This window comes from Rattus rattus, chromosome 1, assembly GCF_011064425.1.
Source record: "Rattus rattus isolate New Zealand chromosome 1, Rrattus_CSIRO_v1, whole genome shotgun sequence".
Lineage (NCBI taxonomy): Eukaryota > Metazoa > Chordata > Mammalia > Rodentia > Muridae > Rattus > Rattus rattus.
In genome coordinates this window covers 44,409,468-44,425,873 of record NC_046154.1, presented here as the reverse complement: position 1 = coordinate 44,425,873, position 16,406 = coordinate 44,409,468, and the positions used below count along the sequence as shown (strand labels likewise).

Genomic DNA, 16,406 nt, shown 5'->3' with positions numbered 1-16,406 from the left:
GGCTTTCAACAAGGTGCATAGAAAACTAAACAGGAAAAAACAAGAGTGCAGTGTGGAGATCACACAAATGGAGACATTGGAGTGATACAATCAAAAATTTTTAGAAGTTTGAGCTGAGACTATAGGATAGAGTAGAAAACTTGCCAAGCATGTATAAGACCCTGAGTTTAATTCCCATTACTAAAAGTATCTCCCCAATTTTTAAAAACAATAAAATGCAAAGAGATCTAGTATAAAAAGTAAGCAGTATGCAAAAATAAATAGGTATACATGCATATGTGTCTGTGTATATGCATGTACATATATGCAGAGATGGAAATTCTAAGAGAGGAACAAAAAGAAATTCTATAGATCAAAAATACTGCAACTGAAATGAAGAATGCCTGTGTGGGCTTATTGGTACGTGGCACATAGCTAGGAAAAAAAAAACTCATAGGATTCAGGATGTTACAATAACAACCTTCAAATCATCAAAGAGAACAAGACAAAGCAAAAAACAATATCTAAGAATCATGGGACAACTATAACAGATGTAATGTATAGAAATAGGAACATCAGAAGAGGAAAAAATACAAGGATGGAAGGGTCAGGACAGGCTGGGTTCCTAGAGTTGCTGGCACTTTAGAGAGGCAAATAGGAACATAAAGACCATTTTGCTGAAGACAACTGCTAGAGGTAGTGAGAATATTACAAGTTCCCAAATTTCATGAATGACATTAAAATAAATGCCCAATGAGCTCAATGAAATAGAAGAAAGGGTCTTTGAGGAAGCATGAGAAGAGCAACTAAGCATTTTGAAAGCATCTCTTAAATATTCTGGCAACAGAGTTACTAGGAAGTCTGGGGGTCAGGGGGGCAGATACTAATACTTACAAAATGCTAAAAGAAATGCTCACTTAAGAATTCCATATCCAGTTTTTGAAAACCATCTTTCGAAACTATTAGAGAAATTAACACATCACAGGCATACACAGTCATGAATGTGAAAAAGAGATCTGTTAGAGAGGAAGAGAGCATACTGGACTGAGTGGTATGAAGATGGGAGAGTGTAGGAATAAGAGTCACTGGTATACATTGTGTACATGTGTGAAACTATCAAAGAACACATTAATTAATAAAAATGTCCCCAGACAAATAAAAGCTAAGGGATTTTGTTACCACTAAACATTCTATGCAAGAAACATTTACAAGCACTTATGCTAACTTTAAGCAAAATACTTTAAATAAAAAATTTAAGGGGCTGGAGAGATGGCTCAGCGGTTAAGAGCACTGACTGCTTTTCCAGAAGTCCTGAGTTCAATTCCCAGCAACCACATGGTGGGTCATAACCATCTGTAATGGGATCTGATGCCCTCTTCTGGTGTGTGTGAAGACAGCTACAGTGTACTCACATACATAAAAATAAATCTTTAAAAAAAAATTTAAGACAATGCAGGACATACATGAATTAGAGGTTCACGACAAGACGAGCGAAGTTATTAACATTTACACACCCAATGGCAGACCGTGAAATTATATGAAACAAAAACTGTTAGTAGAAGTGGGAAGTGAATGTACAACAAAATAACTGAAGACTAAATGATCGACTCTTAATACTTGGTAAAACAATGAGACAAAAGATAAAAATTCTTAGAACTCAACTGCAATAAACCTGAGAATTAACAGACATATAAAACACTCTACTGGCTGTGCATGGTAGCACACTCCTAATACCTCGTCACTCAGAAGGCTGAGTTGGAGAATCACAAGTTCAATGCCAGGATGGGTTCTAAACTAGCCTGGGCTAGAGTAGATAGAGCCTTGTCTCAACAAAAATGATAAAAAGCAGAAGAAAAGGCCAAGTAGTCAAACAGCCATATAACACTCTACAACAGCGCATATGTTCTTCTAAGAGCACACAGGACATCTTCCTGGCTAGACCATATGTTAGGGTACAAATTAAGCATCAGTAAATTTAGAAGGACAGACGCAGGTAACAAAACATAACCTGGAAAAGCCCATCCTTGGATAATCAATCAGTTAAACAAGAAATCATAAGGGAAATTTGAAAATACATTGAGATGAATGGAAAAATACAGAATATCAAAACTTATGAGACTCAAAAAACAATGCTATTGTAGGTTGATGTCTATATGCAGGTGAGGGATGGCACAACTTAGGTCAAGGCCATGATTGGACAGTAAAAAAAAAAATAAGGCAGAGATAAAGCTTTTGTAAGGCAGGAGGGAAGAAGGAAGGAGAATTAAGATGGAGACAAAGAAGGATGACCCAGATCCAGGTGGTCTTAAATAATCCAGGTAGTTGGATGAATTTCTGTAGGCAAATTTATCTTCTCTAGGTGGGTGGTTTATACCTATCAATTGGTTGTAAGTTTATTGTGTGGATGTATTGTAGATTGAGAATTTAACATATAAATCTGATTGTTGGGTTACAGTTTGTTGAGTCTTGACTTTAATGGGTTGTTGGGAGTTTGTACCATAACTATTAGGGGGCGGATGTTGGGAATGTAAACAGAACATTGACAGAGAGTTATGAGAGGAGAGACCTGGCTGGGACCAAGTGGATGCTAGAAATGTGAACAGAGTCCACAGTAAGAGAGCCTCGAGATAGGCAGTCTCTATATGAAACTGGCAGAGCGACCTGCCTTGGGAACTAGATGGGTAAAGAGATTGCTGCCTGGGTCACAGAATGCTTGGGGCAGTGTGGAGCTGCTGAGATAAATTAGCACTAGTTCCAGCCAGAACTATTGAGAAAGAGATTGCAGGGGTACATGCGAGAACCATTCTGCCCTTTTTTATTTTTACCACAACAAATGACGGTATGTCAACAAATGACAACATGCTATGGTAGAAATTTCTAACTTATGGATGTGTAAATTTAGAAATTAAAAGTCATCTCAAATGAACAGCTTTACAGCTTAGGAAACCATATAATAAGGAATAAGTTAAACTCAAACCTAGAGAAAAAATAAAATTAAATATTAGAACAAATATAAGGTAAAACAGAAAAATAATGGAGACATAAATAGAATCAAAAGCTGTCTTTCTAAATCTCAACAGAATTTTCAGACATTTTATATTTAAATATAATTGTTATTGCTGGTTTTAAATATGAAAACTGATGCAAAACTGTATTACCTAAATAAAATTGACAAATTTTAAAATCAAATAAATAAAAACTAATTTTTGGAAAGCAAGAAATCTGTTCCTGACTAATAATAAGACTTCACAGCAGTCAGAAATCCCCCAAGAAATAAAGTGTAAGACCTGATTTTCACAAGGGAATTTTGAAGAATTAATACCTATCTTTGTCAAATTTGTTAGAATAAGTTGAAGAGGAGGTGATATTTTGTAACTCATTACATATTTCCTTAAAACCAGAGTCAAACAAGGAATCTATAGAAAAATATCCTAGTGTTAAAACTCTAAATACTAGAAGAAGAACTCAGCAACACGTTAGAAGTATTATACACCGTGAATGCTGAGTTTGAATGAGAAGTATCCTCCATAAGTTCGTGTATTTAAGCCCTTGGTGCTCTTTGGAAAGCCTGCGGAACCTGTAGGAGATGGCTTCTTGCTGGAGGAAGTACATCATTGGGAACAGGCTTTGAGGACATATAATCTGGTCCCACTTCCTGCTCTACCTCTCTGCTCCCTGACAGTCAGCATAGCCTTAAGCTCTACTGAAAGCCTTCACTGCCATAGTGGACTGTGTCCCCTGTAGTCCTATAAGCCAAAACAAACCCTTGTCTCATAAGTTGCTTGTTGTCAGTCAGGGTACTCTTCCATCATAGCCACAGGAAAAGAACTAATGCAATAACAAAACGAGATGTGTCCCTGGAAGGCAAGGATAGTTCAGTATATGAAATGTAATTAACACAACATACTTCATTAAGAAAATGAGAAAGAACATTTAACAAACTTTCATGAAGAGAACTGAAAGCACTAGGAATACAAGTAAATACAAGCATAATAACAAGAAAGGCAGTGCTAGCAAATTAAATCTTTTGAAAGAGCTTACTCTTCAGGTAAATAGAAATCATCTATAATTTAAAAATTAAAAGCAAACAACCCAACTAAAACATGACCAAGAGGTTAGAGAGGTGGCTCAATGGTTATAAGCACTAGCTATTCTTCCTGAGAACCTTGCTTGATTCCCAGCACCCAAATAGCAACTCGGCTCTCAGTAATTCGAGTCCCAAGTAACCCAGTGTCTTCATCTGGCCTCCATAGGCACTGCATACATGTAGTTCACAGACATACCCACAGGCAAAACATCATAGACAAATAACAATAATGATAACTTTAAATTATCATAAGATTTGAAGGGGTTGGGGATTTAGCTCAGTGGTAGAGTGCTTGCCTAGAAAGCGCAAGGCCCTGGGTTCGGTCCCCAGCTCCGAAAAAAAGAAAAGAAAAAAAAAAGATTTGAATAAACATTGTTCCAGAAGAGACACACATATCATCAATACATACATAAAAAGTTTTACCACATCACTAACAATTAGGGAAATTTAAATCAAAACTAACATGCTCTCACACCCATTAGGACCCTTGTGCAGTAGGTAAGGATGGTATATGGAAAGACTGATTCCTCCAAAAATGCTGAAGCAATATACAAAGGAGAACTGAAAGTAATAGCAGTATTACTCACAATATTAAAATGCTGGAAACAAACCAAGTATCCATCAACAAAGAACCGGGCAAATGTTCTATTTCATGATCTTTGAAGGTGTTCCATATGAAATGAGTCAGTCCCAAAGAAAGGACTAATACCAATTTCCCTTTGATTAAAAGACTTCTTTTTCATGATCATAAAAACAAAGTAGAAAAAGCAAAAAAGGAGGAATATATTGTTTTGAGAGATAAAATAGGGAGTTAGAGAAATGCATGGTGGTGATTGCCACACAAAATTATAAATGCACTGAATACCACTAAACTGTACACTTGAAATGATTAAAGTGGTAAATTTCATGTTATATATATTTTATTACAATTAAAAATACTGTGGGGAGAAAGATATTAAATTATTAAAGGAAAGCTTTATATAGAACTGATCAGCTGGAGGCCCAATAGTAAGTTAATATAAACATATCTCCTGGAACATGCAGGACAATTAGTCTCATTTTACAGCCTCTCTTTATTGTATAACTAAGAACTATATTCCTACTTCTGCTCTAAAAATTCTCATTTACACATATATCGTTAGTGTGTGTTACAAATTAAATATATCACAATACTGGATAAATTCTAGTCACATGTAGCAAATCAAAAACCTGCAGTAACTACATCAAGCAGAAGTGTCAAAATTTTTAGAATGTACTTGTATACTTCAAATATAGTGGACTTAAAAATAATTTAAGCCTGAGTGCCACAAGCCTCTTGGAGTAATTCAGGACACTCCCATTCACAGACTCTGAAGGACTCATGCTCAGCCCCTAAATCCTCACCTAGTTCCCATAGACTAAGAGGTACCAGCTCTAACGAGCATGCTACTTTTCTCTATAGGCAACAGAACTCAGTGAGTTCTAGTAATTGACTGAAATATAAATATAAGTAACACCTTCTCTTTATCAAATGTTGGAGGCACTAGCAGTGAAAAAGATCTTCTATTTTAAATTCTCAAACACAAAACATTCTCCTGAAGAAAGGATCATAGCACACAAACAGGTAAACAGGATGGTTCCAGAAGTTATAAAGTAGTGTAAAAGAGAAATGCTGTATTTATATTATATTTAATACCTTAGGTATCAAATGTCTAGTGTGTTTTGAATGTAGTTATATTCACTAGAGTCACAGTGAGAATAAAAGAAAAAATACTGCCATTCTATTAAAAAAAACAGCCAAAAACTACATATTAGTGCTAGAGAGAAACCATTTGTTGTATTTTGTTTCTACAGTAGTGTTCTTTTTACATTTTTTTTTTGCTTTGGAATTAATATCAACAAATTCAGCCTCCCATTACTTAACAAAATAACTGAGGCAATTAAATACAAAGATATAAAGAGAAAAGCTTTATTTGGGTTCCTAATTCTGGAGTTTCCAGCCCAAGGTCAGCAGTTTCATTAGCTTGGGCATATGGAAAAAAAAATACATCATTGCAGAACAAAAACAATGGCCTTGGGTGCTGAGAAGCAGAAGAACAAGGAAAGAGACCAAGTTCCTACAATTCCTTTAAAGGCCATACCACTATTAACCTAAGAACTTCCTGTAGGACCAATCCTCCTTCTAAATATTGCATGCCTCTCAATAGTGTTACACTGGAAATCGAGACTTTAACACAGACCTAGGCACTTTGTGTATGGTATTAAAGGTGCAAACTATTTCCATAACTTTCACTCCTACAATATTCTAGAGTAGAAAAGTTTGCCTCAAAGGTGTCCTAGTTAGGGTTATGATAAAACATCATGATCTAAGCAGCCTGGGGAGGAAACTGTGGTTTATACTTCACTGGCAGTGTTCATCTTCAAAGGATGTCAGAATGAGAACTCAAACACAGCAGGAACCCAGAAGCAGGAAGTGCTGGTTACAGGCTTGCCCATCATGGCTTCATCAGCCTGCTTTCTCATAAAGCCTAGGACCAACAGGCTTGGTTACTTCCTTTTCACAGTTGAGGTTCCCACCTCTGTAGTGACCCTAGCATCAACTCAGCCAGCACATGAGGTCACAGCACAAAGACTTAAGTACTGGCAAGTGTGGGGATCCCCTTCTATAGGCTGGGAAAGAAGTCCTGTCTGATTATAATGACAAATTTGACCTGTGACCAAAAACTAGTGTAGGAAGCAATTTTCATGCAGTACAATTGTCATAGCCATGTTACCTATGTCTGTGTATCTGTGTGCTTGTGCCTATATACCTATGGGGCCTATGGGAGATGTGTGCATGCGTGTGTGTGTGTCTGTCTGTCTGTCTGTCTAAATAAATGTGAGTATGTCATAAAGAAAAGGTGAAGAATAGGCAGTTATGAAAGAATTTAAAAACAAGTCAATGCATTGTGTCCACCAAACTGTTCTTGTTTATGTCCAGATTAGTTCCACTTTCAGCTTTGTGCAACTGTCAAACTAACACTGATTCACATAGTATGCAAAAAACACAAAAATAGCTAAAATAAGTCAAAAGACTTACACATTCTGGCTTCAAAGCTTCTGTAAGGCTAAAGTGAGGGAGACAGTAATATTCACTTAAGGATAAATATGTAAATGAATGGAACAGACCAGAGAGTTCAAAGAAATCTTCACATCCTCAATCAACTGGCTTTTAAGTAAGGTAGAAAAATCAATTTAATGCAGGAAAGGATAATGTTATAATCAGTAGGGCAACTGGATATTCAACCACAGAAAGAAAAGGCAAGAGGGTATACTCTAACTTCGTCACACTGTATCTCAAAACTCAGAATGTATCACAGCTCTAAAATTCAGAACTTAAAACTGTAAAATTTCAAGAGCATAGGGAAAATTTTTTTATGACACTGGATTGACCAAAATGTCATAGAAGGAATACCAACAGCATAAAAAGAAAAGAAAAAAAATGACACAATGAGCTTACTACATTCCTCAAAAGACACAATTATGATAATGAGAAAAATCACGGATTTCTGGATTTAAAGACTGTCCACTTGATATAGGGCTTGCATTTGGAATATTAAAAATTAAAACCCATATATTTTATTTTGAAAGCAAACAATTCAAAAACAGGAAAAATATTTGAATAAGTATTTTACAAGAAAAATCTGAATGGCTAATAAGCATAGAAAATGATGTTCAAAATCACTAGTATTTAAGTGCAAATTTGGAATACAATTAATTGGATTTGTCTATACACCCTATGTCCCAAAATGCTAACAATACTGAGTCTCAGGAACAATATGGCAAAACAAACCTTCATGAGCTTGAAAGAGTGTAAACTGGTGTAATGACTTTTATGAACATGCTGATTACATATTCAAATTTTAAACATATACTTAGCCTAAGATTGAGCAGATACTCATCGATTTGTTATTTATTTACAATAGCCAAACAGTCTAAATGATATTTATAACAGAATAATGGTTGGCAATAAAAAGGAATAAATATCTTGTATGTGGAAAAATATGAATGCGTCTCAAAAGCATTTTTCTAAATTAAGAGGCTAGAGGAGGAGAAGGAAAGGAAAGGGGAAGGAGGGGAAGACGGAGAGAGAGAGGACCAATCTATAGAGAAATAGACAAGTGGTTACTGCGAAGTGGGGGCAGACATGGGGTTAACTATAAATATACCTCAGGAATTGTTTGAGGATGACAGAAATATACTAAATCAGATAGTGGTGGTGTCTCACATTTGCACAAATACTCTGAAAATAGCTTAACTGCAGTTACAAGGGATTAATTTTATGATGTGAGGGTTTTGCTGAAGCCATTTAATAAGAATGAACAGAAGACATTGCCCTGCCTCTTCTCTAGGGGACTGTATCTCAAAATTGCTAAACCACTGATAAAAAATTACAGGATCTCAGGTAAAGACTGTTTCTAGGCATCAGAGGAGTGTGTGTGCTTCTGCTTTTTCTTTTGCTTTTATTCTGTTGCTGCTGTTGCTGCTGCTGCTGCTGCTGCTGCTGCTGCTGCTGCTGATGATGATGATGATGATGATGATGATGATGATGATGATGATGATGATGATGATTTGTTTTGTTCTGTTTTTGCAGGGGAGGTGCTTCTTATCAAATGCTTAGAGTTGGTGGAAAGGTTGGGAAAAGCTGGAAGGAATTGGAGGGGAAACTTGGAGAGGAAACTATGATCGGCATATATTGTAGAGAAAAATATTTTCAATTAAAAAATAAAAAGAAAGAAAACTTATAGGCTCTGGAGAGATGGTTCACCAGACAAAGCACTTCTCACACAAGCTAAAGAGCAGTTAACTCAGAACCCAGGAAAATGCCTGTGGGAATGGCAATGGGGGTTTCTGCCTATAATCTCAGCATGAGATCCCCAAAGCAAGCTGGCTAGCAGATCAGCCTAAAGGGCAAGCTCCAGGTTCAATATAGTGAGGGACCCTGTCTCAATATATAAGGTGGAGAGTGGTCCAAGAAGATACCAGATACATACTTTAGCCTACATATTTCTCTCTCTCTCTCTCTCTCTCTCTCTCTCTCTCTCTCTCTCTCTCTCTCTCTCTCCCCCCCTGTCGCCCCCCTCTGTCTCATGCTCTCTAGTTAATAGAGACAAAAGAGTGACTTATTATAAAGATAACTATTTGCTAGCCCCTAATGAAAAAGATCGCTCTTAGCTGATCAGAGAATTATGATGGAGGTTTCAGGATGCTGTTGCCTAGACACGAAAAATGGCCAACCTCTACATTGCTAAGGACAAGATATTCATGTCACCTGGCATGATAGAATAAGCATAAATACTATCAAAAACTATAAAAACTATCAAGAACTCCTGCAAAATAACAAAATCAAGTGAAATAAGCCTGAATCTAAACTCCTCCCATTCTAATTAGCAGCATATATAAAACGAGCATAACAAGCCAAACAGAGCTTTGGTAAGGACACAATTAGCCAATATAAAAGACAGGACATTGTGAAGGATCTCATTTTCTCATTCCCAGCATTAAAAACAAACAGGAAAATGTAGAACACCATTACAGATAAAAAGAAACTAAAGAAATAAATAGCCATATAATGTAGTACTGAAGCCTGAGAAGACCCTCATTGTAAGAAATTAATTTTAAAAAGACATTTGGGGGACAGATGAGGAAATGAGAACAAGGACTAAACAAGTAAATGACTTTATTGAGGAGCACAGTGACTATTCTTTTATAGAGTCTGCATCTGTTATGCATCTGTAGCACAATGACACAATACATAAAATATGCATTTAGACTGTCCAACTCTACTGCAAGGGGTCAGCAAGACCATGGGCTATGATTAGTGAAACCTCAAAGCCTACTGGCTCCAGGTGATAGGCCTCCGGGCAGCCATCGCTCCACTGAGAATTCTCACCACTCTGATTTTTCATTTTCCATATGAAATCATTAGGGAACAAAGAACACTGAACAACAAGAAGGAAAATCAAAAGAAAAGAGTTTGTGGACAAGACTGCTGTGAAAGTCATCTGAGAAGCAGCACACAAAGCCAAATTCTATGCTATAAGAAGAGAGCAAAGTAAAGTACAGAGATATGAACAATAGAATACCACTGCTTGACAATTTGGGAGATGGTAACTCTGAAAGGGGTGTTAGAAAGCAGAATACCACTTTATGAGTGGAGGCTCAAAAAAAGTGAATCAGGGAAACCAAGACACTTTTCAAATAACAATCATCAGTGACTAGTAATCTGAAACCCTAAAATTTCTAACCAAATAGTGGGGAAAACACTAATTTTCTCTCAAAAATTGAAAATGAGAGAAATGGTCATCTCCAATGCTTCTAATATATGGTTTCCCAGATAATGAACAAGACGTTCAGGAAATATTAAGTGCGTAGGCCTATAGGCAACAATCATCACTGAATTGTCTACCACACTGGAAAATATAATGTCAGGTCCTAGAGCAGAAATGAAATAACAGGATACTGGGCCCTGGTGCAAAGCATTCTCTAAATAAGTCAGTAAGCCACAATTCCCATGAAAACAAGCAGGCAGGCTCGTTCCCACCCTCTTAAACCCTCAGATTTAAGCTCAGTGCCAGTTTCCATGTTTCTAAGTTGCTGGAGTGCCATGGGGCAGGGAGTTAGGGGGACATTAGGAGACACGGGCACTGCCCAACACTGCACAGCTGGCCTTTTGAGATGTAAACATCAGTCTGTAATTTCAGACGTTTTTACTTTTTTCCCCCATTTTTAAAATGTTTATTTTATTTTTAACTTACTCACTTTACATCCTGCTCACTGTCCCCGTCATGGTTATCCTCTCCCCCAATCTTTCTCCATATCACCCCCCCTTCTACTCTGAGCAAGTGACCCTTCATAGTCCCCCATCTTTTCTACTTTTAAGCATAAACGTTAGCCTTCCTTTTCACAACCAGGTCCTGAATGAACCTTACCCAAGTGTATACCTAGCGCTGCTGTCAGTGTAGCTTTTCCAGCTGAGGCCTGTACAGAAAGTACCCAGTCACCCCAGCACTGCAGAATAATGGATACCTACTGAGGTGAGGCACTGGCTTTTCCAGCCAGACTTCCTTGAGCTTCCGTGAGTCTGTTGACATTCCTGAGTCTCACACTTAACAGTTTTGTTTGCAGGACGAAGTTCTATCATGACCCTCCATCAGAACACTCCAAAACACCTTGACCAAATAATATCTAAGTAATTCTTTATTTGCCATAGACCAAAACGGAAAGAGGAAAAGGTTTCAGTTCATCTACAGCAAAAAGATACATGCTTTAAACCGTCTCAGGACGACTTTGGAACTCTAAAAATTATGAAAATGTCTCAGCTCCACATTTTTAAATCCTACTAGACCTTTTAAACTTTTATTTAACCCCAAATCAAATTATAATAAGGATGGTATTTCTGAAATGTTTTCAGTAGTAATTAAAAATTAAAAACTCACACTCAAGCTGTGCAACCACATCTCCAGGGTCTACTGCTTCCGGGAATACCTGTGGTGAGAGGGTGAGAGGGCAGGTGAGGGCACAGCAGGGGCAGTTCAGGAAGAGGAAGCCAGAGCAGAGGGATGTAAGACTCTCTTCCCATCACTTCCCAAAATGTCTTTCCTTGCCCAACCAAAGAAAAATCTTGTTTTGTTTGGTTTGGTTTGGTTTGGTTTGGTTTGGTTTGGTTTGGTTTGGTTTGGTTTGGTTTGGTTTGGTTTTGGAGAAAAAGATTCATTATATAGCCCAGGTTGGTTTTGAACTCTCAATCTTTCTGTCAAAGCCCCTCAAATCCTGGAGTTGCAGGAATAAATCACCATACCAATCCTCCAAACAAACCTTCAACAATACTGAGAAGTGCCAGTTTCTCTCAGTTTCCTGTGATTTCACAAATACATTTCTAACTGGATCTGCCTCCCTCTCCAACATCACCCACTAGGGCTCTTACCTGTGCTCCTCAGGATGATCCTGTCAACAACCTTAGTGTTCCAATGCAGCAAGCTAACTCCTTAAGGGAAGCCTTTGTCTTTGTTAACTCTCTATTTAGAATTCTGCCCCCCCCCCCGGGGTTGGGGATTTAGCTCAGTGGTAGAGCGCTTGCCTAGCAAGCACAAGGCCCTGGGTTCGGTCCCCAGCTCTGAAAAAAAAGAAAAAAAAAGAATTCTGTCCCCCAAGACCCCCAAACAACTAGTAGTCTCATTCAAGCTTGGTTTAAATAGTATTGCCTTCTTAGAAAATTAAAAAATATCTCCCCTATTTTCTCACCCTTCCTTCATTTTATTTACATGCATTAAGCTACAGGAAGAAATAGTTTTACCTTATCATATGTCAGTATCTAAATCAGTCCATAGAACAGAGATGAAAGTGGGCTATTTTATTTGTGAACAAAGGAAAGAAGACAAGGGAAAAGTAGGAAGAAAAAGGAAAGGAGGTACGGAGGAAGAGAAGGAGAGAGGGAGGGGAGGGAGGGAGGAGGGAGGGAGGGAGGGAGGGAGGGAGGGAGACTACCGTGTAAGGATAAGGTAAGTCTGACGGAAAGGGAATATGATTGATAATGCCGGCCCTTAGAAGGAAAATAGAGAGGGAGGCTTGGCGAAACAGAAAAGCACAAGACATTCCTAAGTAGAGCTCAGCATATGCTTACCTATTGTGCCTCATTTTCTACAGAAGCTGCTACTTAGCAGTCAAGATGCCATGCTTTACAGAATCCCACTAAGGTGTTTTGATTCAATTAAACTTGATTCAATGCATAATATAAGGAATATTTTCAAAAGTCTAAATTTGTTACAACTTCCCTTTTGAATTAAACCAAAGCACATAGTCAGAAATGATAGTTTATGTTGCCAGATTTTATTCAAAGCCAAAATCACTCTGAATTTTGTTGGTAAATATTTGATCTGATTTTTGAACTCACCTTTTCAAACACCATTCTGGCATTGAAGACCAGGGGAAAAGTGGCTGGGACACATTGTGTCTTTTTGTATTGGCCAAACACACAGATACTAAGATAGATGTCTTCCTTGTCTTTCAGCACCACTCCTGGACAAGTTACCTGAAAGCAATTAGATAAATGGCTATAATGCATTGTAATTCACTGAGCTATCCCACCAGTGTGCTGGCAAACAACACTGCTCACCAGGAAGGCTCACAGAGTTCAGTGAGATTCCTTTACATTTCCTTCCCCCTTTGAAATCTATCATTTTCTATTTGATTATTTGTGCCGCATTTAAAACTCTATATCCTGGTTTTGGGGACAGGCCCTAATACTTTAATCATTTTAAACAGTCTTTAGTTCTCCTTTTCTGCTGAGTGCTGACATAAACTTACAAACCTATTTGACACCACTTAATCATTACATCTTGATCCACAAACACAAAACAGAAAAAGGTAAGTGGGAATGGTTCATATTGGGGAACCTTGCAGTTAAGGTAGCAGTCCCTATGACCTGATGGCTTTCTGAGCTCAGAGCAAAATGGGGGGTTCCCTTTCTTAGCAGGGCTTCCCTGCCTCTGCCTCTGACTCTGTCTGGAGGGTGTCTTTGTCTGGAAAGTGTCCCTGGACACAGGCGGCTGGTCTTGTCTGAAAAGTGACTTTGTACATCTCTCTGTAAGGCTGCATAACTCAGCATGTAAATCCCAACCTGGTTTCCTGCCTGCGGGATAATTAGGTATTATACTAAAACCAATGAGCCCTTTCTGTCCACTTGGTGTCATGATCATTTAGCCAGTACCCTAAACATGCCCTTCTATACACTTTCTCTAAAACAATAAAGTAGACTTGTCTCCCTGCAGCAATCGGGGGAGGTCATTCCGTCCATGTCCCTACTTAAAGCCCTAAGAGCCCTGCTCTCTGCCTCTGCTCATCTTCTCCCCTCAGGCTAGTGAAACCTAAAGCCCAGCCCTCTGCTCCAACAAGGTCACATGCCTCCTAATCCTTCCTAAATATTCCCATGGATGAACCCAAGTATTCGAATGTATGAGCCTGTGGGGACCATTCTCACCATCACAGCACTCATTATGATAGACCAAGTATCCTGGGAAATAGTGAGTTTCTAAGCAGCACACACCAGTCTCTTCAACCCCTGACAGAACCCAGTATGATGTTTCAGCCATATCACTAAGAGGATATTAAAGATCTTTAAGACATGAATCCAACATTTTAATATTATTTAATACTTCCCCAACGCTATACTTAGAATATAAGGAGCAAGTTTTAGTAATCCTAATACTCAAAGCACTGATGCAGGAAGATCACAAATTCAAGGATATTCTGGGCTACATAATAAGACCCTCTCTCAAGAAAGAAGATATTTTTACTTTTTTCCAAACATACACATCAATTTCTTATCCCACATTCCTCCATTGCTTACATAATAAAATTTTGATAGAAAGTAAGAAACAGTAATTCGGCTCCTTGCTCTTCTGTTCCGTCTCATGTGCATTTACTTCTGCCACCACCAAGTCATATGTAACTGTCATCTCCTACCCAAAGCATCTTAACTCACCAGTTAGGATAATTCAATTTCATTCAAACATCTGGTGCTATAAATGCTAATAGTAGACACATGTGATTTAAATTCTAACAACCCTGTATGATTCTCTTACAATGAAACTATTATCTGTGTATATCTAAGGAAGTGGAATGGATGTCTCATCTCTTTAATCTGATTATAAATTCCCTGACAGAGATTTTTGTTTTCCTCATCATTTATGCCAAAAACATGAATTTTCAGGATTAAAAACTGTAAGTTATTTACTACAGTAGCAGATATTTTATATATGAAAACATCAGAATCCCAAGAAAGTTAAGGTGATTACTAACAATGTCACAAGAAATGATTGATAAAATTCAGTCAGTACATTTATAGCCCTCGGGATAGTGTCTGACAGTTCATCAATGTAGTCACCAATACCATTCTTTTTTACTTATTTACTCTACATTCCACTCACTGTTCCCCTCTCAGTCACCCCCTTTCACAATCCCTCCCCTAGCCCCCTCCCTTTCTCCTCTGAGCAAGTAGGGGCACTCCTAGTATCCCCCCACCCTGGCACATCAAGTCTCTGTAAGGCTAGGCATATTCTCTCTATTAAGGACAGACAGGGCAGCCCAGCTAGTAGAACATACCTACACACAGGCAACAGGTTTTGGGATAGTGCCTGCTCCAATTGCTCAGGACCCTCATGAAGACCAAACTTCAAATCTGCTACATATGTGTGGGGAGGCCTAGGTTCAGCCCATGTATGTTCTTTGGTTGGTGGTTCAGACTCTGAGAGCCCCAAGGGTCCAGGTTAGTTGACTCTGTTGGTTTTCCTATGTAGTTCCTATCGCCTTCAGACCACAAGGAGAGAAGGTTACTAATACCATTCTTAGTCAAGAAGAAACCCTGTCAGTTTACCATGTCAACATTAAGGATGACACTGAACAGACAATTGAAACCTCATGCGCCTTGGTACACAAAAGTTGAGAATACTTTTGTGCCAGCTATTTTGACTCTTTTCTTCTCTACTATTCCATTTCTTTACTTTTCCCTTAATAATTCACAAATTGTAGGATGATGTCATTATGCAGGTATAGGCAGGAACAAGATAGAACAAGGCCTGTCATTGGACGAGAAGGAAGGATGGGTGGGAGAAAAGTTTTAGCGAGGAGGAGGAGAGTGAGAGAGAGGAACAGCTGAGAGAACATGGAGGCAGATGTTAAGATTCCTCTCTGCACATTTACAGGTTGTTATGAATGTTCTAAAGAGATGGATATATACAGGGCTTTGTATGTCTAGGTGGGCAATTATATCTTATCAATTGGATCAAAGGTTATTGTGTTGTATGTTCTTTCATGTGGTAATTTAATTGAATTCAAGAGAGTATGTGGTTGCTGGAGGCACTAGGCCACTGCAGAATTGGGATGTATATGTCTGGCATGGTGGCAACCTGCCTTGGGAACTAGATGGGTAGAGAGATTGTTTCTAGGCTCAGAGAGTAGCCATCTGCGGTGTGATATGGGACAGAGCAAAGTAGGTGAGAGGCTTTGCTGACTGAGATGAAGATGTCTACCAGATATCTTGGAGCACTATGGTGCCAGACCTAGAGCGGGATAAAAGACAGCATTTTTTATTATTTTACAGCAACAACAACTGATCATGAAAATCAAGTTTCTCAGCAAATTTCATTCTGTTAGTTTCATTTCCTACTCTGATTAAAACTAAATTTGTCATATTGTCCTCATTAGAGTCCCTTTCCAATTTGTAACATACACAAAAGTGGTAGCCAACAAGGCTCATGGGGAGAGAAGCCTGTTGACCTGAATTTGATCCAAAGTATAATCACCATAACCAAATTTTCAGGAA

General features: G+C 38.3%; 1 protein-coding gene across 1 annotated transcript in view; it reads right to left on the bottom strand.

Annotated features, from left to right (window-relative positions):
- Positions 1–16,406, bottom strand: part of Spata6 (spermatogenesis associated 6) — an 82,952-nt gene that overhangs the window by 48,888 nt on the left and 17,658 nt on the right. Inside the window, 2 exon segments of the mRNA XM_032900342.1 lie at positions 11,524–11,572; positions 12,978–13,115. Coding sequence (XP_032756233.1) covers positions 11,524–11,572; positions 12,978–13,115 — 187 coding nt within the window.